At 53.3% G+C, this 25,431-nt stretch overlaps 11 protein-coding genes across 11 annotated transcripts; 5 read left to right on the forward strand and 6 right to left on the reverse strand.

The window, feature by feature from the left end:
• Positions 1-385: 385 nt before the first annotated feature.
• On the forward strand, positions 386-2,308 carry N7462_008599 (putative LysM domain protein; the record flags this gene model as incomplete). Its single annotated transcript, XM_057080314.1, has 1 exon — positions 386-2,308. One exon carries the CDS (start codon positions 386-388, stop codon positions 2,306-2,308), a length of 1,923 nt encoding a protein of 640 aa, XP_056930642.1.
• Positions 2,309-3,425: 1,117 nt separating this feature from the next.
• On the forward strand, positions 3,426-5,720 carry N7462_008600 (putative triacylglycerol lipase (LipA); the record flags this gene model as incomplete). The annotated part of the gene is made up of 8 exons (XM_057080315.1): positions 3,426-3,958; positions 4,035-4,325; positions 4,391-4,458; positions 4,508-4,598; positions 4,670-4,923; positions 4,990-5,276; positions 5,388-5,523; positions 5,581-5,720. 8 exons carry the CDS (start codon positions 3,426-3,428, stop codon positions 5,718-5,720), a joined length of 1,800 nt encoding a protein of 599 aa, XP_056930643.1.
• A 512-nt stretch (positions 5,721-6,232) lies between these two features.
• Positions 6,233-7,066, forward strand: N7462_008601 (putative alanine--tRNA ligase; the record flags this gene model as incomplete). Its single annotated transcript, XM_057080316.1, has 1 exon — positions 6,233-7,066. One exon carries the CDS (start codon positions 6,233-6,235, stop codon positions 7,064-7,066), a length of 834 nt encoding a protein of 277 aa, XP_056930644.1.
• A 389-nt stretch (positions 7,067-7,455) lies between these two features.
• On the reverse strand, positions 7,456-8,284 carry N7462_008602 (FKBP-type peptidyl-prolyl cis-trans isomerase; the record flags this gene model as incomplete). The annotated part of the gene is made up of 6 exons (XM_057080317.1): positions 7,456-7,495; positions 7,573-7,614; positions 7,725-7,745; positions 7,821-7,881; positions 7,994-8,061; positions 8,136-8,284. Coding segments are annotated over 6 exons (381 nt in total), but the record flags the coding sequence as incomplete, so codon positions are not given.
• A 1,131-nt stretch (positions 8,285-9,415) lies between these two features.
• Positions 9,416-10,595, reverse strand: N7462_008603 (histidinol-phosphatase; the record flags this gene model as incomplete). The annotated part of the gene is made up of 3 exons (XM_057080318.1): positions 9,416-9,667; positions 9,816-10,352; positions 10,437-10,595. 3 exons carry the CDS (start codon positions 10,593-10,595, stop codon positions 9,416-9,418), a joined length of 948 nt encoding a protein of 315 aa, XP_056930646.1.
• A 630-nt stretch (positions 10,596-11,225) lies between these two features.
• Positions 11,226-11,489, forward strand: N7462_008604 (uncharacterized protein; the record flags this gene model as incomplete). The annotated part of the gene is made up of 1 exon (XM_057080319.1): positions 11,226-11,489. The coding sequence occupies one exon, from the start codon at positions 11,226-11,228 to the stop codon at positions 11,487-11,489; it is 264 nt and encodes an 87-aa protein (XP_056930647.1).
• A 6-nt stretch (positions 11,490-11,495) lies between these two features.
• Positions 11,496-11,993, reverse strand: N7462_008605 (holo-ACP synthase; the record flags this gene model as incomplete). The annotated part of the gene is made up of 1 exon (XM_057080320.1): positions 11,496-11,993. One exon carries the CDS (start codon positions 11,991-11,993, stop codon positions 11,496-11,498), a length of 498 nt encoding a protein of 165 aa, XP_056930648.1.
• Positions 11,994-12,779: 786 nt separating this feature from the next.
• N7462_008606 (ATP19 family protein) lies at positions 12,780-13,242 on the reverse strand (the record flags this gene model as incomplete). The annotated part of the gene is made up of 3 exons (XM_057080321.1): positions 12,780-12,831; positions 12,937-13,064; positions 13,195-13,242. 3 exons carry the CDS (start codon positions 13,240-13,242, stop codon positions 12,780-12,782), a joined length of 228 nt encoding a protein of 75 aa, XP_056930649.1.
• A 738-nt stretch (positions 13,243-13,980) lies between these two features.
• On the forward strand, positions 13,981-15,407 carry N7462_008607 (uncharacterized protein; the record flags this gene model as incomplete). The annotated part of the gene is made up of 3 exons (XM_057080322.1): positions 13,981-14,126; positions 14,450-14,996; positions 15,102-15,407. The coding sequence occupies 3 exons, from the start codon at positions 13,981-13,983 to the stop codon at positions 15,405-15,407; spliced, it is 999 nt and encodes a 332-aa protein (XP_056930650.1).
• A 489-nt stretch (positions 15,408-15,896) lies between these two features.
• N7462_008608 (uncharacterized protein) lies at positions 15,897-16,313 on the reverse strand (the record flags this gene model as incomplete). Its single annotated transcript, XM_057080323.1, has 1 exon — positions 15,897-16,313. One exon carries the CDS (start codon positions 16,311-16,313, stop codon positions 15,897-15,899), a length of 417 nt encoding a protein of 138 aa, XP_056930651.1.
• A 2,168-nt stretch (positions 16,314-18,481) lies between these two features.
• On the reverse strand, positions 18,482-20,473 carry N7462_008609 (putative mucin family signaling protein Msb2; the record flags this gene model as incomplete). Its single annotated transcript, XM_057080324.1, has 1 exon — positions 18,482-20,473. The coding sequence occupies one exon, from the start codon at positions 20,471-20,473 to the stop codon at positions 18,482-18,484; it is 1,992 nt and encodes a 663-aa protein (XP_056930652.1).
• Positions 20,474-25,431: the final 4,958 nt, after the last annotated feature.

Raw genomic sequence — 25,431 nt, forward strand, 5'->3', positions numbered from 1 at the left:
CTCCCCTTCCCCATATTCAAGCGCCGACGCCGTTGGCGCCTTGTGTGGGTCGTTATCGTCACTGCACCACCCTGCCTTGCCTGCTTTCTCCTATCGCATCGTTTGAGCAGTCGTTCTTCTCTCCGCCTTTCCCCCGCGTCTTTAACAATCCCCAAATCCCCTCAATTATTCATTCAAGGCAAGGTGCAAACGCTGTTACATGACTGGCCTCATTGTCTTGTCCCAGCGCTGAGGCCACGAGTGCGACACAGCGGGTGGATGACGAATGGGTCTCTCCTAGGAGACCACTGATGGCAATCAGTGCCTTGGCAACAACCCACACTTCCTAAGGGAGGCCTTGACCCTGTATCCTTGAGGACAACACCCCCTGACCTTGCTGAAAGGAATGAGTTCCCAAAATAGCTTCGTCAATGCTTCCCTGAGCTCTAACACAGTCGGCGCTGGCTCCAGCTCGACCTCCGCGGTCCGATCGCGTCCTCGCCGTCTAGTCTCCTTCATGGACGACGAAGATGACGACCTTACGAATCAGACTAGCAACTATTCCTACCAGGATGCCCAACCTTTTACCTCAGGCCTCTCCACCACCCTGTCCGCAGATGTTGGCTCTACGCGCTCTCGCGGCGGCACCCCCTCGCCACTATCTTCCCGCGGGGTGTCTCCAATGCCAATAAAACGCCCTTCCCGTACCACCGAATCGCTCAATCGGAGCCGCTACGAGACCTCATCGCTTGGCCTGAATGGATCGTCTAAAATGGCCTCCTCTCGAGGAGCTGTTGACTTCCTGGACTCCTCATGGTCCTCCCTCCAAAGCTTGGCGTCCTCGGTGTTGGGGAGCGATACTGGGCGGAGTACACCGAGCAACACGGCAAAGACGCATACCCGAAGGAAGCCCTCGCGGTCCGACGTATATATTCGAAGTATGCCCCGGTCGTCCCCGTCGACGTGGGGTCCCTCTGCACCCGTGACACCAGAGATCGGGGTAGGCACCAAGGAGGAACGACAAGCTTTGGTGCAAGCCAAGAAACGAGAAGCTCTTCTTTTAGCAGATGCAGATCCGATCTCAAGCCGCAACTTTCGACACAAAAGGCGCGACTCGGGTGATTATTTTGACCAGCCCCTTGACTGTGAGCACGACGAAGAAGCTCTTGCATACATCCACCCTGTTCAAGCCACAGATAGTATCACCGGGGTGACAATAAAGTACGGGTGTCAGCCAGCTATATTTCGAAAAGCCAATGGATTCTGGCCCAATGACAACATCCAGAGTAGGAAAACTGTGCTTTTGCCAGTGGATGCCTGTACTGTGAAGGGACGCCCTGTGCAGGCCACAGCACCAGTCGATGCACCAGTGGATCTTTTGAACGCCGACTCAGAAGACCCAACTGATAGCTCAATCGCACCGCCCCCCGTTTCGGCGAATGGACCGCCCATAGGACGACCAACTCCCACTGCTTCCAATGAAGCTGAAAGCAATCAAATCTGGAAGCATGAGAACTGGGTAAATATTGATGGGTTCCCGGTCCCAATAGAGATTGGCCGCGTGCCTCGACGGGCATTAGGTTTCTTCCCACGCACTCGCCGGAAATCTGTATCTTTTACCGATACAGACTCTCCCTATGACTCTTCACAGGAGCTGACAAGAACCCCATCCCCAACCGGATCGCCTCAAATGGCTCTGACCGATGGTGTTCTTCCCCGAACACGGTTCCGTGGAGACCAGTCCAACCCAAGTGGTGTACATCCCAGTCGTCCTCAGCACCGCCGCCAACGCAGCAGCGTTCACCTTTCTGGCACTGGGGTTGGAACCCTTGATCGCACCGCAACTGGGCCCGGGCCTGCGTTAGACGGATTGACCAAATTTTTCTCGCAACATATGCCCCATCTCGCACCACCCCCGCCTCCACAAAATCTTCGAAGGTCATCCTTCGGGTCTGAGTCTACAGTCACATCTAACGCATCAACCGGACTTGAAAACATTGGTGGTGCTGTTGAGGGTTGGATCCGCAAGGTTGCAACTCGCACCAAGGCCGGTATCAGCGAGCTGCAGCAGGGCTCCCCACAAACAACCGGTCGAGGTCGCAGTGCCGGGATCTGGGGAATGGGCGACCTGATCGAGCTGGATGATGCATCCGAAGGCCGTCGCTCACCCAGTGTTCTTGGAAGCTCTCGAAGGCCCGAATTACAGGGCTCTTCCTCCTCGTCATCATTTCGGGTGGCTACCGCTTCCGCGTCCGCCACGAGCAGGCCTCGCGGGACTGGCTTCGGATCGGGGTCGAACGGTTACGGCGCGCGAACAAAGGATGACTGATGTGTTTGATTGAACCTGCAAGCGTAAATAATAGAGCTGTTGTATGGAGTGAAACCTCGGGCGGGTTCACCAACTCTGCATTTTTTTCCCCTTACTTTTCTGTCCATCTTCCTTTTCCCTCTTTACCTCATGAGCGGCTTGGTGTTCTTTCTCTTCCCTATTCCCACAAGTCTTGATCTTCTTTCATCTCAGCCTTATTTGAAGCAAAGCTCCTTGGGAGCATCGCATGTATACGACTTTGTCAATTGGCCCTTCGGGCAAGGAATTCAAGCGATGGAGCTATAGTGTGGGTTGCTTCGTTTAGCTGCCCCCATGGTGAAGCACTAGTCATGTTTACTTGTGCTTCGTGCATCCTGCTCTCTTATTGCTTGTTAGATATATAACTATTATGTTGCTTCCATGACAGTCCGCGCAGTGTTTTTGTAAGACTTTGTCGATATTCATTCGCTCCTAGAAAAATCTCTCCCGCGGCTTGAATACATTACCCCGTGTTTAAAAGAAACTTTGAGCTCCGCTTGCATAGATCAACCACATCTTTCAATCTTCATCCGTCATGGGTAAATATTGTAGCTCATCATGATTTGTGGACTATCTCTCTGGATATTCAATGGCTTCATCCTTTTCTTGGCACTCAATCTCTGGTTTCAGGACGCCTCAAGACCCCAAGGACCCCGGTGCAAATATCGGACGTAAACTCCAGATGCGGAGAAGGTTGAATGCCATTTATCACATCAACCGTGCCTGCAGATCGGAGAGACTCCGCTTTTCTTACCCCGGAATTTCCCCGGCTTGGTTTTCCCACCTATCAGTGATAGCGAAAGCTTTGGGCTCCAAGCCTGAACCGGGCTTGAACTGTGAGAAGTCTCGTTTTGGAGACAATTCCCCCGGACGAAGGTATTCTTCTGTTGCTAAAATGGGTTAGACACATTGATCTGGCGCTGAAAGGGAAGGGGCTGGTGGGGGACTCATAGAAGATGATCTTCTATTTCTTGGCCATTGATTCCACTAAGTTAAGCCTGGTGCGTTGAGCTTTGATAAATTCTATGACAGATCAGTGTGAAGCCCCCACTACCCTTGGATGTGACCATCATTAGCATTGAGAAGTCGTTCATCGTCGATGCACCCCGAAATGATACGCGCAGCTCTCTGGCTTTGTCTGGCCACCAGAGTATTCTCGACAACGATTGCAGAGACAAGTAATGAAGTCACTAATCTTCCACCCACAGCTACGCTCTCTGCTAGTACCAAAAATGGCGCCGACACCATCTTCGTTGGCCGCAAGCTCTCGGAATTCGACCAAGACCTTTTCCTCGGCATCAAATATGCAGACGAACCAGTCCGGTTCACGCCAGCCAAGCAGAAAAAGAAGTACACAGCTAGCGATAGTGACTCCGGCACATATGACCTTTCTGTCGGAAACCTTACTTCCTCGTCCCATTCCGTTTACTATAATGCGACTGAATACGGATACGACTGTCCTGGCTATGGATCCGATACCACGAACCTGGTCAAATTGGGCCTGATCAAGTTGAATGAGGACTGTTTGAATCTGAATATCATCCGCCCTCAAACGAAAAGTAATGAGCTGCTACCCGTCATGATATGGATCTTTGGTGGAGGTTGGCAGCAAGGAGCTACTGCGGACCCCCGGTAGAGTAGACACCTTCTACTCCTCTCTGGTGGACTGTGCCTAGCACAAACAATACTAACAATCATTCTAACACAGGTACAATATGAGCTATGTTGTTCAGCAGGGGGCATTGAATGACAAGCCCGTGTTGGGAGTATCGATTAACTACCGTTTAGCAGCATTTGGCTTCTTGGACTCGGATGAAGTGAGGGTACACTCGCCCCCGCCCCTGAGACCATTCGAGAACGAAACTAAAGTTTGTGAGCAGGCCGAGGGCAACACCAATCTTGCCCTGCGAGATCAACGTACTGCTATGCGATGGCTGAAACAGCATATCAAAGCCTTTGGCGGCGACCCTGATAAAATTACGATTTGGGGGGAGTCAGCGTAGGTGTATCAAGAGCGTTACTTTTGCCCTGTTCTTTCAGCTCATAATATCTTCCCGGATACAGGGGTGCGTACAGCGTCGGAGCTCACCTGGTAGCCAACCAGGGCAACAATGAAGGCCTTTTCCGAGCAGGTACGTGTCTATGAGTTCGCGATTTCCGGCCAATGGCTAATATCTATAGCTATCATGGAATCCGGCAACGCTATAGGGCCCCCATACAATGGCACCGAGTGGCACCAACCAATGTACAACCGTATTCTCGAAAGGACCGGGTAAGCCTTTTTCTTAATTAGACTTCCTCTTTCGCGAATCATATCATAAACAGCTAAGCGAGGACATTTAGGTGCACAAACTCCACGAACACCCTTCAATGCCTGCGCGAGCTCCCATACGAGACGCTGTATAACAACGCGTACGAGGGCCTGGAGTGGTTTGCAACGATCGATGATGACTTCATCACGCAGTACCCGCAGATCAGTTACAAAGAAGGAAAACTCGCCAAGGTACCCATTCTGCTGGGGACGAACACAGACGAAGGCACCAGCTTCGGGACCACGGGCACGAATACAGATGAGCAATGCATCGAGCAATTGATATGTGCGTATCTCCACTATACAACAGCGCCGCGAATCTAGTCGCAGCTCTAATTGTTCTGGCTGATAGCTTCTAAACGCTGGGTTCTTACTCGGGACGAGGCGACGCAGCTCCTTTCTTATTATCCGGACATTGCGGCTCTGGGCTGTCCCTATGGCTGGGGCAATGTGACCTGGCCGAGTCTGGGGCTCCAGTACAAGCGGTATGAGTCTATGGCCGGAGACATAGCGATGGTTGCGCCGCGTCGAATGCTGGCGCAGACCATGTCCGGTTTCGAGGCCGAGATATACTCGTACCGTTGGGATGTTGCCGCGCTGAATACTTCGACCACAATCGGAGTGCAGCATTTTGCAGAAGTACAGTTTCTCTCCCCCTCTCTCTCTCTCTCTCTCTCTCTCTCTCTCTCTCCTTCTAGAAATTGCCCTTAATCCGAATGAGGAGGAATGTGACTGACGCACGAGACTCAGATTCCATTTGTCTTCGCGAACCCTGTGCAGAATATCACGGCGCTGGGATCAGATCCCGCTCGACTGCAGCTCGGACAGATGGCGGCTCGCATGTGGACATCCTTTGTGACAGATCTGAACCCGAATGGACATGGAGGTGAGTTGTGTGTTTCAATTGGCTAGCTGGTGTCAGTCTAATGTATAATGTGTACAGTATCCCGAATCCCGGAATGGCCTCGTTATTCAACCCACGCAACTAATTTCGTTTTCCGGCTACCGCGCAATGAGAGCTATCTTGAGGCCGATAATTATCGTGTTTCGGGTATGGCGTATCTTAATAGCATTGCTCGTTAGGAGCATTATACTGTCCTGAATGTCGGTGGGTGTCGGAAGGGGGCTAATTTCAAGATCAATAGATGCCTGGGTATTTGTACAGACCGACATCAATGAAGTGAATAAGTTGATCCTAGAATCATTGGAGATAAGATCTAGATTGACCAGGAATATGTCGCCTGTCTATTGTATAATCACCACAAGCTCAAAGATGATCCGCTTCTCTTGGAATAGAGAGCACCGTTGATCGAGATCTCACCAATGGGTTTCCTCTCCCGTTCTAGCGTCGCCTATTTAGCCGGGACGAAGGGCGCGGCATGTCAATACAGTGGCGACCCTTTTATCTGTTATCGGGTTTGCAATCCCGCTCGACATTTAAAAAGAGTCAAGCAAAACTGCACCCCCATTCATTCTCTGATTCCCTTCGCGACTTGAACCCATTCACTCTCTCCTCACCTTCCTTCTTCACCGCAGTCTGGTGACCTCCAATATAAACCACACAAAACTCTTATCTGCCTTACCCCACGACTACAATGGCCACCCCCAACCCCACCCCCACACATCTTGCATACCAGCACGACGCCAAACTGCTTACCCTACAAACAACCATCTACTCGCTCCAGCCCTTCGCAAGCCTGGAACCCGAAAACCAGGCGCTCTTTAAAACAGCCACAGAAAATGACTCCATCCTCGTCACCGAATCCACCATCTTCCACCCGCAGGGCGGCGGCCAGCCCTCGGACGAGGGCCACATCCATCTCCCCACCAGTGACACCCCCATTATGACTGTTCTCGCCGCACGCATGGACGCCGTACACGACGGTGTCGTCCTCCACCTCCTCCGGCCCCTCTCATCTTCTGCACCACCATCCCTCCGCCCCGGCGACGCAATCACCCAGGTCGTCGACGCGGCCAAGCGGCTCCTCTACTCGCGCCTCCACACAGCCGGGCACGTCCTCGGCTCGGCCGTGAACGCGCTGTTGAAAGACAGCATCCCCGACTTCGCCGAGCTCAAGGCATCGCACTTCCCGGACAGCGCGGCATGCCAGTTCCAAGGGGCGATTGAGGGGACGTGGAAGGAAGCGATCCAGGGACGTGTGGACGAGTATGTAAGGTCGGGGATGCCGGTGGAGATCGAGTTCTGGGATGAGGAGGACTTTGCGCGCGCAGGCGTGACACATCTAGTACCGGACCGGGCGCTGCTGGCGCCAGGCCAGGACAAGTTCCGGGTGGTGCGGATTGTGGGCGCGGAGGTATATCCATGCGGGGGCACGCATGTGGAGAGCACGGATCTGTGCGGGCAGACGACGGTGAAGAAGATCTCGAGAAGTAAGGGCGTGAGTCGGGTTAGTTATACGGTGGCGTAGGAGGGGAGCCAAGAGATGGAGGCTGAAGATCTGCGAGGTCTGGGAGAGAGAAGTGTATATAGATGTATACTATACGGGAGTCGGGGGTGGGTATAGAGGTCATGTATAGAGATAAAGCTACAAAGGTGAGGAAAGAGAGAATGGAAGGCCTGAGTGGAGCATGCGATTCAGCACGAAGATTGCTCCTCGACGGTTAATCGAGTCGGTCCCGTGAAGAAAAGCAGCTCCTGAAATAATTCTTTTTTTTAAGTATTTCGTTAGGGGTCGGAATTATCTCCTTCCGGCGACGCCAGTGGGCGGGTCATCTCCGGGTTCCCTGGGAGGAAGAGGAAATTGGAGGGTTCACACGGCCAGTACGGTGGAATTCGACTTTCGTATGACATATCCGTTTAGATGGACTTGTTGTTGATCTTGACGAGCTCAACCTCACTGGGACCAATTAGTATCGATGGCCTTCTTCACCAGATCGGCCACAAGGGGCACGAGCAGGGATTGAAGGGACTTACAAGACCAGGCGGGAGTTCTCAGGGATCAGACCGGGGAAGCCTCTGTAGGAATGTACACATTAGCAATTTGCACGGCGGGAGAGCCGAGGGCTTTGTATGGTAGATCATGGGAGAGATGTGAGAGGATCTCGAGGAACGAGAATGTCACGTACCGCTCGCCATAGCCAAAGTCACTATCGAAAAGAGCATTGTCAGCGTAATGGATCATTTGAGTCGGGTTAATGAGCTATTGAAGGAGAAAAACTCACGGGCTGATGTCCAGGATAGCCTTCTCGCCGAGGCTCATGGTGGGGACACCCTCGTCCCAGCCTGATATAGGAGGATTCAGTCAGTTTCAAGGCTGATGATCTTGGAGAGACCCCCTCATAGGCCTCAATCGCAAATATCTCTCGGGGATGCTCTCTGGAAGCTCAAGACATACCCTTGATGAGACGGCCGACACCGATGGGACTGGCCAGAGGGGTACCACGGTCGCGGGAGCTATCGAACCTGATTTGGTGCACGGAGTGGTGAGTGATGAGTCCAGGTCAAAGAGAACAGGAGAAGGGTTTAGAAGCACGTACTTGAAACCCATGTTGTGGTTGTCAGCCTCCTTCTCGTCGTAGAGGCATCCGGTGTAGTGCATAGCGACGTTGTCTCCCTTCTTGGGGAAGTCAACGCCGTTGCCGGGGGTCAGGATGGTCTTCTCAACGCCCATTGTGAAAGAAAGCGGTCTGAAAGAGGGAAAATGAAAAGCTGGTATAGTAGAGACAGAGGTGTTGAAGAAGAAAAGAGGCTAGGACAGGAAGCTGTGCAGAAACGGAGCGACGGAACCACTTTTTCTCCAGAAAGTGGGGGGGGGGGGCGCCTCGACGTAATCGACTGCCCCTCCTCCAGACCTCAACCCCTCAGAACACGGTCTTGCTATCCTTGCCCCGATGACGGATGCCAATGGATTCAAAAATGATGCAGACTCATTATCCGCTTCAATTTAACAAACTCTAGTGACTGATACAGCTTCCCGCTATGAAAGACGCGGGGGATGAGGGTTCACCTGCTCCACCGGCTCCCATTTCCCCTCGTTTCACGCCTCTCGAGCCCACGAATGGCGAATCCGGCGGGAGTTGACTCCGCGAGATGGCGATAAGCTGCGGGGACAGTTGGGGAAGCCCATTTGCTCAAGATGTGGCCCCCTGTCCACAAGAATACACAAAGCATACACTATGCACGAGTGTAAGCTTACCGCCATGGAGTCGAGAGGGTCCTGGATGCCCAAGCAAGCCGTGGCGGAGTCTGCTGGAGTGATTGGCATGAGATTACGATACTAGGCAGGGAGTATATGGGACTCATCCACTTCTCCAGCGCGATCAGGCCGTTTTTTCCCGGGTCTTCACGCTCATTTGCCCGGTCCCCTCCACTATCACCATTCTCCGGCAGAATGGGACCATTGCTAAGGTTTGTTTCACGGCTCGGCGAAACTGATCCTGGTCAATTGATCCTGTGGTAATGAGAAGCTCTCATGGATACTATTGACACCCGCACCGTCATCATCATGTGCAATCTGATACCTCACAAAGGCGACTCGGATCGTCCCTGACTCCCGGCCGATCATCTCCAAATGAGACAAATAATTATTAGGCCGTACTGGAACTTAAAGTGTAGTCATCTATATTGGTCCCCTACTCGGCTCTTCTTTTTTGTTTTTGGTTTCGAGTCTCATATCTATCTATAAACACAGTCCACTAACAAATGCTACTCCTGGCGTAACATTAAATGCGTAGACACTCATGAACCAGATCCTGTACATGCATACATACACACACACACACACCTCTCTCTCTCTCTCTCTCTCTCTCTCTCTCTTTCATGCCGTCTTCCAAAAGGGCAACTGTTTCAACTCCTCTGTGGAGATAGCGGCGATCTGCGTTCGGGGGAACCGCGCGTCCGGCACCGGCGCCTGCGCCTGTCCCGACGGCTCGACCAGCTGTAGATAATGTATTGTTGAAATACCCGCGACGTCGAGGAATTCCAAGACGCGGTGGAAGTTCAGACTCACCTGGTCCACGCCGTGGCTATCGTCCGAAAGACAGAATCGGCCACCCCGCGCCACAAATTCCTATATCAAGCCGACACAAGTCAGCTTCAATCACCCGTCATAAACGAGAAGAGTATACATCCTTTTGAGCTCCCCAACGCTCAAAGGGCAAAAGCACCAGCGAAAAAACAAGAAGCATGAAGGAGACACCTCCAAAGCTGAGACTGACCTGACAAATCTCCGCCTTCGGATACGGCTCACTCATTCCCTTCCTCAACGCCGCACCATTCAGTTCCACTAATCCGCCATACTCGGCCACAAAGTCCAAATTGCGCAACACCCGCTGCCACACGCCCGGCCAGGTGCGAAAGCTCCGCTCCGGATCATCGCTCTTCAGCCGGATCAGATCAAAGTGCCCGACGACGGGCGGCCGCGTCTGCTTCAGCATCTCCAGCTGCGCGTCGAAGTAGTCCTCGAACAGGCGCTCGTCGGAGCCGCCGGCCAGCTCGCGAGCGCGCTCGTACATGGGCCGGTCGTAGTCAATCGGCACGGTGTGCATGTGGTGCACCGAACCGACGAAGAACTCGAATGGGAAGCGGGCGAGGGAGCGAGTGATGAGATCGGCGGATGCGGGGCGGATCCAGTCGCATTCAAAGCCGATGATGATGGAGATCTGGGAGGCGTATTTGGCGCGCAGGCGGAGGGCCTCGGCGAAGTAGGCGGCTTCATTGGATTCATGCCAGGCTTCGGTTTGGCCGGCTTCGATCTGCGTAACAGGTTAAAGAACGAACGGTCAAGGATTTTAGAAGATAGATTGGGCGGGGGGCAAAGGGGGAGAAGGTCCCGTTACCTCTTCTGGGTAGAAGTCCTCTTCATGGCGGGGCATATGCTCTGTGAGGCAGAAGACCTGCATCTTCTTGCTGATGGCGGTCTGGATCACATCTTCGAGGGAGTTCTGGGCGTGACCAGGACAGAATTGCCCAGAGTGGCTGTGGTGAGAGAAGGGCATTGTGGGAGAGTATGGGACGCTTCCTGGGAGTAGCTGTCAGTGTTGGATGAGTTCCTCGCCCCGTTCCTCGCCCAGAGGATGTACGATGACCAAGGACTGATAGGCGGTGTGGCTGCAGAAGGATCTGTCACTAACTTGGCTACAGAAGTATAGAGTCTAGTCAACATTCCCCATGCACCGTCTTGGGGGAATGGAGGAGGGGAAGGTCTGCAGTCGGACTGGGATCGGGACTTGATAGAGGCCCGATAAGGATTCCGTCCCACTATCAGTTTATATCAGTTGAGAAGCGCTGCTGCGACTAAACGGGGGCACGATTCTTTGGCCTAGGAGATTCACTGTATCTCGACAAGATGCTGTGAGCAGGGTATGAGATTTAAATTCAAACTATTACATTAGGTCAATTAGATTAATGGGACAGCTTCCCCTTTGTTTTAATTTGTCCAGTCATACCTCGCTCGGCCCAGCTAAGTGTACAGATGGCATCTCATGGCTTAGACAATTCCTTTTACCCCAATATTCTAGTAGGCGTGCGTTCAACGCTAGTTCCGCCTGCATTATTGGACTTCTTGTGGCTCAGATATGATATGGAAGCCTAATATGTGTGGGTCGTAGGCCGTCCCAGCAAACACGATGACAGCTATGAAGGGCATGTCCAACACTCGTTTCTCCCGAGTCGAGGGTAGCAGCGTCATTGAGCTCCGTGGCGGCATTCATGTGCGATCATCTTCTAGCTGCGAAACAGCTAGCAGACCTGAAATCCGATTGAGCGATGCTCTTCGAATCCGTCGCGACACTGTGAACACGAGCCATCCACTCATCACTCAATTGCCGATGATCGGGAAGACGAAGAAATTCCCATCCCCCCATAAAATATTCGATATAAAGATGAAGTAACCTTGTTCACCCAGCGGCCAACACAGTCGCGACCACATAGTCCCCGTCATGCGAGATAGACAACCGGCCCACCCGCGCAAGACTCTCATGCGCGTCGGGCCCCAAGTACACGACCTCCGGCCGACGGCTCGTGCCCTGAATCTCCGTCCCGCGGGCCTCTTGCGTCCGAACGACGACATCTTTCCACCCAATTGACGCTGCCCCGTCGGGTGCGGCTTTGCGCGCGGCTTCCTTGGCGGCGAAGCGGCCGGCCAGCCAGCGCGTCATTTCTGGTGTGATGGGGGGTTGTGAGCCAACATTGGAGGGAGGGCACGACGAGGAGTGGAAATTTGGCGCGATGGTGTCTTTGAAGCGGACGTGGAAATCGTGCTGTTCGTGCTCGCTGAGGATTCGCCGGGTGAAGCGGGTGAGGTAGCCGGGGCGCTGGAGCAGGCGGGTTATGCGGGGAAGGTGGACAATGTCAGTGCCGATGTTGAAGGGAAGAGGAAAGGGGAGCGGCTTCATTGTGACGGGTTGGAGGCTCAGGATTCGAGCTTCGAGGTTGGTGTGGAGTGGTGAGGGGAGAGGGAAGAGAGGAACGCCGTTGAAGTTGCTGGCTGGACGCAGAAAGTCTGCTTAGCTCGGCCGATTGGGAGAGCAAAGGCGAATTGACGGATTAGCCCCAGGAGCGGTAACCTTCTTTATTGATTTGCGAGCGCAAAGTTAGAGCTGACTTTTTCGAGTCTTGGTTCTTTACTTCTTTACCCCATGTTACTAAATGTCGGCTGGTCTCAGACCATTCCAGATCTATGGTCTCGTGCCGACGGGACATCGGATACTACGTGCGATCCATTTGATGGTCGCGGGACTCGATACAAGAGTACTTGTAAAGCATCTACACTTGGTAGGATCTAAAAACCTCTCAGATGCTGAGGTTCCCGAGCAATGGCTGCGACCGTCATCACTCGCGACCCCCGGCCAATCGGACCGTCCTCCCCATTCCCCATGGACGACATCACGACTCCAAGACATAGAAAAAGAGGAAGAAGGAATAGTTCTTCTATGCAGCGTACACGGCTCTTATGTACAGATCCACCAAATCCATCCACCGACTTCCCGAATTGGCCCGGCCAGCTTCGCAATGAACCATCGCGAGAAGAATATGACCAATGCCAACACGCATCGACCAGACGATGAGCAAAAGGACGCTAGAAGTGATAGACGAACGAAATGGGCGACTCGATTCATGCATCATGCTGTTTCATGGTCGGGTCGGTCCATCAATATAATCCGTTACTCGGCGGGAGGGGTTTAGTGATTCTCGGTCTTCTTGTCGCCTCCATCCACTTCCTTCAGGAATTGTCTGTACGAGGAAAGAGCAGTTAGCATCGGAGGTGGTCCAATCTCCATGTTTATTCCCGCAGGTGTGGCAGTTTTGCATCGAGAATAGCGATGATGGAGCACGTACTGGATGAAGTCGCCTTCCTCCTTGGACGAAGCGTTGATCGGGGGACCGGCGGCGGTCTTGGGCTTGTCACCACCGCGGGTAGCGAGCCAAGAGCCGGCGAACATGCTGCCGAGGACGGTCATGGAGAGCTGTGAACATCGAGTCAATCCGGTTAGTGGATATTGCCTCCATCTGCAACCCGCCGGTGCTCATGCAAAAAAGGGATGGGCGAGCGACCGCGCGGCGGGGTCGTCGAGCCGAGAATGGTCAGAGACTTACGACGTGGGAGCCGACCTTCTTGCCGGCGACCTGGTAGTAGACAACCATCTTGAGGGATTGAGGTGGAGGAAGCAAGCAAAGGTCAAGTGCAGCGATGTGGAAGCGGAATCCTCAGGCTTGATTCAGAGTTGAGGTCGGCTCAAAGACCGCCTTGCCTGAAACGGTTTAGTGCGCCAGTTGACTGACTCAGCACCAGGACGTGACACCCGTCATGTGACCTTCCGGAACACCCCGGCGTCATGTGACTTTGTCGGGAAAGATGTCACGGGTTTCCGGTTAAGAGGAAGTATGGAAGCACCAGCATGTTGAGAGGTCTTCCTACACGGAGGACGTGTGATGGAAGACTATATCGTAGGAGAGCTCAAGAATGTAAAAAATCAATCCCATCATCCAATCGCAGATACCTCACGGCCCGAGCCCAACCACCGGGAAACCTTCGCGGAACCTCGGGGGAGGCAGGAGGCTATTCCATGGTCCCACGGGGCTGTACTCTATATCCCGTGTTGACGCTGTTCGCCGGCTATGCTGGCACCTGCTTCGGCTGTCGTGGACGGTTATTGCAGGCCCCTGGACCTCGACGCGCTTGGCTGCAGATTCCGTGGTCTTGTCAGTTCTTGTCGATTCTTTCCAGCGCCTTGCTTTAGTTTCTCTTCCTCTCCATTCTTGCATTTCCGCCACTACACTTGCTCTCCAGTGCATCTTCAACTCCAGTATTGCCCACACTCGTTTCTCAGGCCTTGAAATTTCCCATCTTTCATTTCACTCCGACACCCTCACTTTCCCACAATGGTCTGGGGTAGTCGCAAGCAAGATGAACCTCAAAATCCCCCGCCTGGTGTAGACCAGCCGGTGGCGCGCGAGAAGCTCCCTGCCAAGCTACAGCAACTGGTTGACCACGATGACGACTTCTATGATGATGTTTACTCCTCCTAGTATGTGCTGCTCCTATCCCAGTTCATTCGTCTTTTTCCATACCCAACGAGTCCAACGAGGGGGGAGAACAAGAGACGTCTGTGTCGCGTGCACCGAGAATCCGCCGAAAGCAGGGGGACAGCAAGCCCGTGCTTGCCCGCACTGCCCGACTCCACACTTCACGGCGCATTTGTTGTCTGCCAATGACGCACTACACATAGACAAGCACCACGCAAGAAGCTGCGGCGCAGACACCGAACGAGCATCTCACGACCCAAGATAGAGATCGAAAAAAAGTCTACCTGCAGAAGCTGACCATGGCCTCTTCTTCGTCCGACTCTAGCTCCGTCGACTCGACTGAAACCCCATACCGTTATGCCGCTTATGCGAACCGCATCCGTACCATCCTCCTCTCTGCCCACCGCTACGTCGCCTACACCTCAGATATCGGCGAGTCATTCCGCCCTGTTGCGCACCCGTGGCTCGTGCGTTCTGCGTACGGCATCTCATGGGCGTACCTGCTCGGCGATGTCGGGCACGAGGGCTACAAGGCGTATCTGCGCAACCGGCGCGCGCTCGGCCCACCTGGCGAAGAGTACAAGGATGCCAGCACCATCTCGCAGGAGCAAATCTTTCGCGGCATGGCCACGGGTAACATTAGCAAGCCACTGACGAAGGACGGCAAGGGCAATGACTCTTTGACGCCGTGGTCCACGACAGAGATATCGCTTGCCGAGGACTACCGCATGGTCATGGCCAAGCGCGCCGTGTTCCAGAGCATTGCGAGTATGGGCCTGCCCGCCTTCACAATTCACAGTGTTGTCAAGTACTCTGGACGTGCAGTGAAAAATGCGAAGACCGCGCTGGTGCGCACTTGGGTGCCAATTGGGGTATGTCTTTTTTTTTTTCTTTTGTCTGGCTATATCCTGGCTTGGACATCCCGCATGCAAGCGCTTTTGCTTTATGTTGTACATGTGCTAATTCCATCCTTTCAGCTTGGCCTTTCGGTCGTTCCTTTCCTCCCGTATCTATTCGACCATCCGGTCGAGGAAGCAGTCGACTGGTGCTTCGGTACCGCACTCCGCATCTATGGCGGCGAAGACGCTGTCCGTCCCCTGCCGCATCATGCTCTTACCAAGAGCCCCAGTGATGCGGATGGGGTTGCGGCTGCCGCATCCCAGCTCTCGTGGGAGGAACATAAGAATGAGCGTGAGCTGCGCCGCGAGCGCAATGGCGGGCAGTCGCTCTCGAGCTGGCTCGGAGGCTGGTCCTCTGGCTCGGAGAAGCCCAAGAAGGAATAAGGGGAAGTCGAGATGGCGCTTCATTAATCCTTTCTAATTTCCCTCTCTCATGGATATACATCTCTACTTTTCTTGTACATATCTCGCCCTAAATATACCTCTCATTTTAAATTCTTCCCCCCCCCCCCCCCCACCCTCCTGTGCTCGCTATCTCATAAAAATTCCCAGTCGGGTGAGAAATCAGCCAGAATCTCAAGGGCATAAAACGCACATCATACCATATTTTACTTTAAGGGAGAAGTAAAGAAGTGAATAAACGATCCAGTCGTTCTTGACACAAGAAGACTCTCAGAACAAATGTATTCTCCAATGCATATAAATACCTGTAACGCCCTGGGTATGCCATCTCCACAAAAAGCACCACCATATACACCAAAACACCAAACACGAAGACACTAAGAGATGCACTCTACTCTCCCTCTGCTCCCTTCGCCTTTTCCAACAAAATTCTGTAGAACCCTTTCATCTCCCAAGGCTTAAAGCACAAACTCACTCCAGAACCCGCTTCTCCATGTCCATGATCTTCTCATCCAGCCCCAACCCTCTCCTAACCCGTCTCTTCACCCGCACCCTTCGAATCAACATCCCAACCGCAAGCACAGCCACCAAAGACGCCGCCGAATAACATGACACCACGCACCCACCGCCAGCGGAAGATATGAGTGCGGCTGTTGGATGTACAGCATGCGGCCGTTCGTTCGGGTAGAATATAGACCCATATCGCGACCTCGACCGCTCTTTGTCCTCGCCACCGCGGGCGTTGTCCTCAGACTGCTGGAGTATGCTCTGTCCGTGGGCGTCTGGGCCAGGGCCAAACACGGCTGCTGGGCCGGGTTGGTAGCCTGCGTCTTGGTCGCGCAGCCAGCGCTCGTAGTCGGTGACTGGTCTCTCGCGGCGTGTAAGCATGGCTCAGCTCGAGGCGTGTCCGGCGCTGGGGTGGACTATTGTGTTTGTATGTGTGTGTATACTGGAGACGAGGAGTTTGTCCGATACAGAGAGAACAGTTGTCTGCGACAGGCTTCCGGGGATAGTTGGAGGACCCTCAGTGAAGCAGGAGAGACAGGACACGGTTTGCTTCAATTCCAGTCCAGGTGAGACGCCAGCATGGCCTATCAGTATATCACCATCTGGACAGGCACCCGGGGCTCTGCCGGGGAGGGGGGGGGGGGGGAGAGAGAGTGAGAGGAGGGGAGGAAACGCAGGTGCATCGGCTACTTGCACCCAAGGAAGCTTTTCCCCGGGATGCTGGTGGGCTCAGGCGATCTGCAGACATGCGGGCCGGACCCTGTACGGAGCAGGGGGAGGTAGGACACGGGCGATGAGGTTACGCCGTACAGGGCGCGGAGGGACGACGACTACTACTACTACTCTACCTCTATCGCTTCTACGGAAGTCTCTGGGTGTCTTATTACAGGGGCTGTTCTGGAACTATACAATTGACAATGGTCTCCCTGCCCCCACCATCGTCATCGCTGCATCTGGAAGTTTCTCATGAAGAAAGAGCCAGAAAAAGCTCTAGGAAGCACCAAGGCCACGGGAATTGCGGCCCAAGCGGACACGGAGGTAACTGTTCACGCCGGAGGTCTTGGCAGAGGGTTTGAGAAAGCTTTAGATTTCTTGGCAGCGAGGAAAGGGTCTTTTTTGGCGGTGCAACGTGGTGGTGATTGGCGGAATTTAGGGCGATTTCCGATTGTGAGTGGTGTAGGGATCCAATTGCGCAAGGGAGATTTGTCCTTTGCGATTCCGAGTCCTTCTCTCTTTCTCTTTCTTTTCTCGTGTATGGACTTGATTACACATACTCCGTTCTACGATTTCTATGCTTCAATAGCACTCGGAGTGTGGATGGTGATTACCGTAGGTAGGATGGATGGCAGTTTTTGTACTTGTCTATGCTCGCTTTTTTTTTCATTCCTGATTGGGGGTGATTGGGACTGTCCAGACTTTGAATTAGAGAGGTTGTATGTTGACCCAGACAATCCAATCGTCTATCAGGGAGAACAAAGTGATTTATCGTGATAGTCTCAATGAAGCTTCGTGCTTGAATCAAGACAAATCAAATGCTTCGAGGACTGATTATGGAGGGAGTTTGTTGATCACATAGTAGTCATATTAGCAGCGAAGCTTCATTAACGGATGAGCCATACGTAAAGTATCGAGAGACGGGCAATGCAATGGTCTACAAGCAACAGAAATGAAGGAAATTATCGACCTCTCTATTTAAGAGCGTCTCAACTTCTACGAAGTAGATCACTCAGCCGCCCACGCGACATTCACAACGACTGTACACGAGCCATTAAGGGAGAAAACACATAAAAATCAAACATAAAACAAATCCAACACAAAGAGATGGTAGGAAAAACAAACAAGGAGAGGGAGGGGGAGGTAAGGAGAACTAGCGTCGGCTCATAATGGATCGATCCAGGCCACCCAGACCATTAAAAGGGGTGCAAGTGCAACACATGTGCAAAGAGAGACATAAAATGGCCAGTTAAAAATGGTATTTTCCAAGGCACCGGGCATGTGCGGCAGAAACAGGACAGGAAATTAAAGAGTTCAGTTTCATCTCATTCAGTTCAGGTTCAGGTTGTCACAGTGCCATAGAAAAAACAACAGAGAAAGGAAAAAATTGTATAAGAGTTATGATGGAAACAGAAGGGGGAATAATATGAAATGAAATGGAGGCTGAGACACAGGCAGTGCCAACATGGACAAGGGGATGGACATGAGGGCGTTGCTTGGAGGATCAGGATCAGAGAAATGAAGATATAAAAAAAGTGGCCAGTCAAAAATTTCACAGAGAAAATACGTGATATATAACATATATCCTGATGTGGGGATGATAAACAATGAAGTTAAGTTTTGTGCAGTCTCTTGACATCGCAACTCAATTTCCATCTGCGCCACCACCATCAGGGAACACCTGGAGCAGGTATTGCTGTCTGAGGGACGGTGGCACATTATCCAATGAATCTGGGAGTTGATCCTGCCAGAAGCATTCGAAGAATGGATGAGAGGGATGAGAAAGGAAGGGGAAGGCAGCCACGTCTATGCGTCTTGAAGTCGTTTTCAAACATCTAGTTCCAGCCCAGAGAGTTCTCAGCCATCACCGGAGCACTGATCATCTGGGAACGGGCACTGCGCTGGCTGCCACCAAAGATGGAGCCAGCGGCAGCAGCCTGGCCCATTTGCTCAGCATTGGAGCTAGAGCGCTGGTGAAGCTGCTTCCTCTTGCGGTAGCGACGGGCGATCCAGAACATACCAGCACCGTAGGCGGCAGCACCAGCACAGACACCAACACCAATGCCAATGGAGCTGGCCTTGGTCTTGGAGCTGATGTTGGAGCCGTCAGAGCTGTTGTCACCGCCATCGCTGCCGTTGCTACCGCTCTCACCGCTGCCGCTGCTGCTGCCGCTAGAAGATGAAGAACTGTCATCAGATGGCCAGTTGCCGGAGAACTCCAGAGGAATAGACGGGTCAACCATGGACATAAGAGTCTTGGCAGACTCATCCGACTGCTGGTAAAGGGCGGAGTTGGGGTTGAGCTTGAGATTCTTCAGGGTCTGAACCTTATCTCTAGGGAAATAGAAGATGGCCAGGGTTGCGTTGTATCCGGTGGTCTGCCACGAATAGTATGGCTCGAGAGCCCACATGGTCACAGAAGACTTGGGCATGGCACTCTTGATAGCCTCAGGCACGTACTCGAAGATCTGGGATGAAGACAAAGGAGTAGTAGCCACGAAGGCCCAGGGAAGATGGCCATCGAAACCAAGCTGGAGCAGAACCGAATCGGCGGGAGCCTCCGTAACACTGTTCGAGGGGGTGATGGAACCAGGGAGCGAGCTAGACTCGGTGCTGCTGCTGGCGGTGTTGGTAGCAGTGCTGACGCTCTCAGATTGGGTGCTAGTCGGCAGGACGAGGATGCTGGACGGCATCCAGTTGTTGGTGTTCGAGGAGCTGGACGAGGTGGGGGTCTCGGTAGAAGAGGGAACAGGAACGGGCTCAACGCGAGTGCTTGTCGTGGACTCAGAGGTGTGAGGGGTTGGCGTCGGGGTAGCAGGCTTGGATGTCTCGTGAGTGTTACCAGTGGGGGTAGGGATCACTCCAGAGCCGCTGGGAGTGCCGGTCGAGTCCGATCCAGGCTGGTGAGGGGTAGGAATGGTTCCAATAGTGTTGGTTCCAGTAGGAGTGCCAGTCCAAGTACCGGTAAGAGGAATCGACACATGAGGGACGGAGCTAATGCCAGAGGCAGCCGGGGTCGGAATGAGACCAATGCTGCCAGAGGAAGTGGCCTCGCTGGTACCGTTGAGGCCAAGAGCAGAAGCAGCACCGCTGACGAGAGAAGCAAGAGGATCCGATGCGCTGGTGCTTGGGCTGGCAGTGGGAGACACAGCAACGCTGACCGGAATGGTAGAGGAGCCAGTTCCGGTAGCCGCAGTGCTGCTACCAGTAGTAGTCGAGTCGACTCCAATGCCGAGTCCAAGGAAACCACTGTCGGAGGTGGAGGCGGAGGCAGAGCTAGTAGCGGAGCTGCTCTTTCCAGTAGAACTACCGGTAGCAGTCGAGGAACTCCCAAGGCCAAGCAGGTCGGAGGCAATCTCAGCGACAAGGTTGCTACTCGCGGACGAAGAGGTCGAAGTGGAGGCCGAGGCCGAGGCAGTCGTTGACGCCGCGGTGTTGGAAGTCTCCGAGTTCGAGTTGGCTGTCTTCTTATCGGATTCAGTCGTCGTGGTGGTGTAGGTTGTGGCCGCAGTTGCCTGAGCCAGCTGAGTGGAGGTGGTCAACGTGTGGAGGTGGCCTGAAGCATCCTGCGACAGAACCACTACAACCTCCTTTGCGGTTGCCGTCGCTGCCGGAGCAGTAGTAGTACCTACACCATTCTCCATGCTGCTCCAGAAAGCGAGCCAGGGGTTCTCGCTACTCGTTGTAGCCTTGTTTGTGTTGTTCTTGACATGGCGTTTGACCTCACGAGGGAAGTAGAAGCGAGGACGGTCAACGTGCTCCGCAGTCGCCAGCTCGAAGCCTCCGATGGCGAAGGCCGCGAGGACTGAGAGAATCTCGGGGCGCATGTTGGTCGATGAACCTGTGCTACAATCTCAGAGAGAGACTTTTTTAATAGTTAAAATGCCGGAGGGTGCAGAACGAGTTAAGGAAGCACTCGTCTGTCAGCACCTCAAGCGGTGTTTGGTCCGAAGTGTTCGATATCACGAATTGTCGATAAGTCCAAGCTCCAGTAACGCGTTGGTCTCGAAATTCACCAATGGAGGATGTCCGGACGCAGTCGTAACAACCTCGCCGTTTTTCCTCTTGTCGAATTGATGAAATCCGACGTCTCAATGGGCAACCGAATTCAGGTGAAACACGAGCGAATCGAGAATGATCAACAAAAACGAATGGCAGGGACGGTTTCGCGAAGCGTGAAACGACCCGAAAGATGCAGAATGCAAAGCGAGTGTGGGTTTGGGCTAAAGCAGTAAAGTAAGGGAGCGAACGACAACCTTGAAGGCAGAGCGAAAGATGTCCGGGCAACGGTCGAAATCAGAGAGACGTTGTTTCGGAGAAGAGTAGAAGGGCTCAGCGCGACCGTGGGAGATGCAAGGGGACAGGGCGAATTGGCTGGATCCCAGGTCAAAGGCGCCTAGTCGGTGGTCGACTGAAGACGAAGCATACGAAGGAAAGGAATGAATAAGGTGAATGAGAATGAGCAACGAGCGAGACTGGGCGTTTGGGCGTTAGGGGGGGCGAAGGGGAAATGGGGGCGGTGGGACACGTGTGGATCCACAACACAGGCGTATTGTGACCGTAAATTATGGTAAATTAGTCTGGGTCGCAGCGGGCACCGTCGTGGACCAGTAGCCAGTCAGGAACCGGGTTCTACGCCCACGCACCGTATTGCCGGCTCTCTGTGCGTCAGGCGCGACAAGACTTGAACTCCTCAACCTGTACAACACCGTGAAGCTCTTAGTCGAACCTACCCAACAGAGAGCGAACAATGGACGAAGACAGGTTCCAAAGGTTAAATCCAAGTGCGACCGACATGGTCTCCAATGTCGAGCCAGACCTATCCGAGATTCCCATGGTGACACGACAGCGCTCCCAACTACTACTCTTTCCCCGGACGGGGGATTTGTTCCCCTATTCCTCTGAATCTGCCAGGCCAAGAGGACGCAGGTACTAGCGGCACCCGATGCAGGGAACCGAAGGAAATTTTTGGGATACGCCTAAGAGCCATTGGCTTCGGGAAACTATAAACCAAAGAAAACCCAAGCATAGTCCCCACGGGTGACTGGAGAAAGCCTCGAAACGGATAATCGGACGTGCTCGGAGGTATATTCCTTCTTCCTCCACCGTCGCTACCCTTGTACTACAAAGAAGGCTGTCACCTCATGATCGACAGGACCGATGGAAGGCTGCAGTATCAACAATCTCCGCTTGCGAAAGAGAGAATGAGAGAGGGAGAGAGCGCGCGCGCAATGTGATCGGGTCCAGCAAGGATCTGAAGTAATACAAGGTCGTTTCAGAGCCCCCAATGGCCCTCTCCAAGAAGGTGGAGAAGATATCGAGATTTGCCCATCGAATACCCGATCTCAAAATCTCACTTGCAAGTAATAATTATCAAGGAGCCTGGATCGGGACGGTACCCGGTCAGCAGTCTCATTTGCACGCAACTGGAGCACCTCGCCTCGGACAGCCAAGGTCTGGATTCCTTCATTCCCCTTTCAGGATTCTTAGCTCTTTTCAAAGACGGAGGACTTGGCCTTTCGTAGTGATCGACAATGAATTAGGCAGTGTCCAGGGCCAGGTTCAGGAGCAGCGGCCGCACATCGCAATCATCGGCCTGAGGTGGCCTCTCCGCAAGGCCACTCAAAGATCAGCCTGATGCCAGGCCCAGATTGACGGCATCGTGGGTGGAGTCCCGAATTCCTCGAAACACCATGGACTTTACCGAGAAAGAGTAGGGTACAGAGTGTATACTCTGTACTCCGTACAACAGTTGGAGCGATCGGGGATCGGGTGGCCCAGCTCCAGGGTGCGTGGCAACACCCCTCGCGGTGGTCCGTGGTCCCTTCCCGCCAGCCCCATACGTGCGAATACCGGTTGATACACGGGGATGGCCAGTCCTCCGGGCCTCGTCGGTCACCTCGCTAGACCTCTTCCAACACTAGTCGACGCCCATTGCTCTCGCCTCGCGCAGAACGAGTGACGATCAACCTGCACCTCGAATCAACGCCCCTGGTCCGCTAGCCGCTCCCCCTCTCCAAGTACGCCTTACCGCACCCTCTTTTTTCCTTCCCTCCGCTAGTCTGTTTGGGGCCGGCTCCCCGAACCCCCCCCTGGTCTCACGACTCCCGAAGCGGAACCTGACTGCGGCATTCCCTTTCAATGCGCCTTTCAGCCACCCGGAAAAGGCTGTGAAAGGACAAGACTGTGGTCTCCATGACCTACCCGCCAAAGTATGTACAAAGTGACTGCGGTCTTCGAGACGTCATGCAGCCATCGTGCCCGGAGCCAACGTACATACGCATTGCGTATGCCGGTCCATAGGTTCGTGCGACAATAGACGCCGTTGGATGGGCTGTTGGTTCCTGACAACTCAAACTAGAATTAAGTCCCCATCTGCGACACCGGACTATTCGCACACTACGAACGAACTTGAGGGTCTTGGGAGGCCACGTCCGGCCCTCCAGCACCTCTGGCTCCAGAACAATCTCCGATCGTCCAGGCCACGTGCCTGGCCTGGCCCAGTGGCAGGATCGGAATGAAGGCCTCGTTTTCCCCTCCATTCCTCCCCGCCACTCCGCCCGATTTCCCCTCTTCCTTTTCGTCATCATCATTCTCGCATTCTTGACGTGTTTGAGAGTGTGGTGGGGGTGGCTATCGATGAATAACTCTTCGTCCTTTCGCGTTCTATCGTCCCACATGATTTGTTCCTGAACCTGCTGTGTCTATGACGCCCTGGTCCGGGTACCCTGGCCACATACCGCGCGTAAAAGGCGCCCCCTTCAAGTAGGCCGTCAAATGGGCAGACGCGTGAAAGGAATTTGGACCACAATACAGCCATAGTCCGGAAATGTCTTCGGTGGCTGCTGATGTGCGGGATAATTATAGATGCCGCTTGTTCCTCGATACCGTCAGCCTCGTTTCTTTGTTCCGCCCGTAATTGGCTTGGATGAACTGATTCTCAGTGGCTTAAGGGCGAGATTAGGGAGGTGTTCTGGACGTACTCACCAGCTCTCTCGCACGGTGAGGCTGAGGGGCCATCGCTTTGGGATCACGCTCGATGCCGGTGCTTACCCTGCGCCATCCTGACTACTTCATGTATTGCCCGATCCCCCGACACCGCGCTGACTGTCTGATGTAAACACGATCATCGCCAGTACCAAGGGCCACGGCCTACGCTAGTCCTGTTCCTGAGCTGTCGGGCCCACCTAATCCCGCTCCCTAAACCAATGAACCCGCTTCGACGCCTGCCGAGAAGCGGGTACCTCGCCCAGAAAGGCGAAAGAAAACACAAGATGTGTCGATCACGTGATGTTATTTCCCGTGACGTGGCCATGGCCCTGTATCATGTGATCTGGTCTGGAACCCTTGACCGGTGGAGCCCCGGTAACAGTCTGGACCACGACAGATGCTGGTCCAGCACACAAATCGCCTGATGGACGTCTGCGGTGGATGCCTCTGTCCCCGTTCTCCACGATAACCAGCCCTAGGGGCGCACGTCATGCGTTGCACGCTTCGTAGACAGGGTCTAGACCGGACAGATCGTTGGATTAATTCGATGCCTCGCACACTGAGAGATATTGTCGCGGCTATTGGGCTCCAGGTGACGCAAGGGCGTGGCGTATGTGCAGCGGCCTCAACTGTAATTTAATTTCCCTTGTTCGTTCGGTTCGGTGTGTGGATGCTTGGGACTTGGGGGGGATAGGGCTGGAGGTGCGTTTCGCCTTAGATGCGGGTAATAGATCGATCACACAGCCAAGATATATATGTCCATTGCCATTGAGGAATTCCAGGTATCCTTCGCTAAATGAATGCGTAGTATCTCGAGTTTGAAACCCCTTCTCCACCTGTCCTACCAACTCCTAGCACATGATGACGGCAATGAAATGCCAGCATGCCCCGGGTTAGAGAAGCCAATAAAGTATCAGCTCATCTGAATTTCCGGGGGCGTCAGCCTCAACGCCCAGGCGTGTGTCAAGGAAACTCTTTCTGAGAATTGTGACTGCTCCAAACCAAAACACCTGTACGTCCATGAGATTGGGTATGAGAACCTACTCTGCCCAGGCATGTATATCCCATACCTGTTCCTGTTTCTGAGTTGGAGGTAGGGGAGAAGCCACCGTCGACGTGTTCAGCGATCCTCTCTCTTGACTTCGAAGTATACATTATGCATCCGATATTGGGGCTTGCTAGCCATTCCTTTCTCTTTAACAGCGCAGTGTTCAACAGTGTACTGTGCGGAATCTTTATTTCCAATCTTGATCGGCTTGCTTTGAAAGAACCCGGGCTAGATTACTTGGGGAGCAATATGAATGGATCATAGTAATATATCATGATCATCTGATCATCTCGGCCAGGTTGACTCTGCGAGCAGTCGAGCTGATAATTGCTGACACCAGACTGATAGACTGAACCCCAAGTGGTCCAAAAAGAGCTTTATTACGGCTGAAACCCCAGTATCCATAATATTCATTCGTTGGAATCGGAATTTTAGTCATGATATATCGTCTTTATCATCCAAACCATGCCGTTTTCTTTTCTGAACTGCACGGTAGCCCTGCTTTTCTTTTCAGGAAGTCCTTCAACGGCAGTCATGATACTCTTCTTCTAGTTCCTCTCTTATTTAATAGACCTCTGAGTAATTTGATTGAAGAATGAGGAAGACAATGCATGTTGAACGAGAGCTTTCCAATCGGCGAGGTGTATAGGGAGGCGGACTCCGGATGAAAAAGAAGGAGAACCTACATGCACCGAATCAATTGGGAATCCCAGTTTTTGGGACGAGAAAACCTCCAGTCTGGATATT

The sequence above is a fragment of the Penicillium macrosclerotiorum genome (genome assembly GCF_028827735.1).
Source record: "Penicillium macrosclerotiorum strain IBT 26536 chromosome Unknown utg000008l_segment0_segment0, whole genome shotgun sequence".
Lineage (NCBI taxonomy): Eukaryota > Fungi > Ascomycota > Eurotiomycetes > Eurotiales > Aspergillaceae > Penicillium > Penicillium macrosclerotiorum.